Genomic DNA, 232 nt, shown 5'->3' with positions numbered 1-232 from the left:
GCCCGCGCTGGAGGACATGCGCAGCTGCCCCCGGCCGGGGGCAGAGGAGGGCCCTTTCCCCAGGGACCCACCTTCGCGTTCTGCGCGGCTCTGCGCCGGTCACATCGTCCGGCTGTACTCGATGCCGCTCTTGGCGGAAATGCCGGACCAGGGCAAGAGGCTGCAGAGCAGGCTCTGGGCTTGCCGGTATATCCGCTGGGGGATGGAGCACGGGCTCAGGCTGGCCAGCGTC

General features: G+C 70.3%; 1 protein-coding gene across 1 annotated transcript in view; it reads right to left on the bottom strand.

Annotated features, from left to right (window-relative positions):
• Nucleotides 1-99: 99 nt before the first annotated feature.
• LOC104498636 (N-alpha-acetyltransferase 60) overlaps nucleotides 100-232 on the bottom strand; it is a gene marked incomplete at its 5' end in the record, with an annotated part of 1,378 nt that continues 1,245 nt past the window's right edge. The window contains one exon of the mRNA XM_010142038.1: nucleotides 100-232. This exon is cut by the window's right edge and continues 14 nt beyond it. Coding sequence (XP_010140340.1) covers nucleotides 100-232 — 133 coding nt within the window.

The sequence above is a fragment of the Buceros rhinoceros genome, unplaced genomic scaffold (assembly GCF_000710305.1).
Source record: "Buceros rhinoceros silvestris isolate BGI_N320 unplaced genomic scaffold, ASM71030v1 scaffold23608, whole genome shotgun sequence".
NCBI classification, from domain to species: domain Eukaryota; kingdom Metazoa; phylum Chordata; class Aves; order Bucerotiformes; family Bucerotidae; genus Buceros; species Buceros rhinoceros.
The sequence above is the reverse complement of the archived record's forward strand: the minus strand, read 5'-3'. Positions and strand labels throughout refer to the sequence as shown.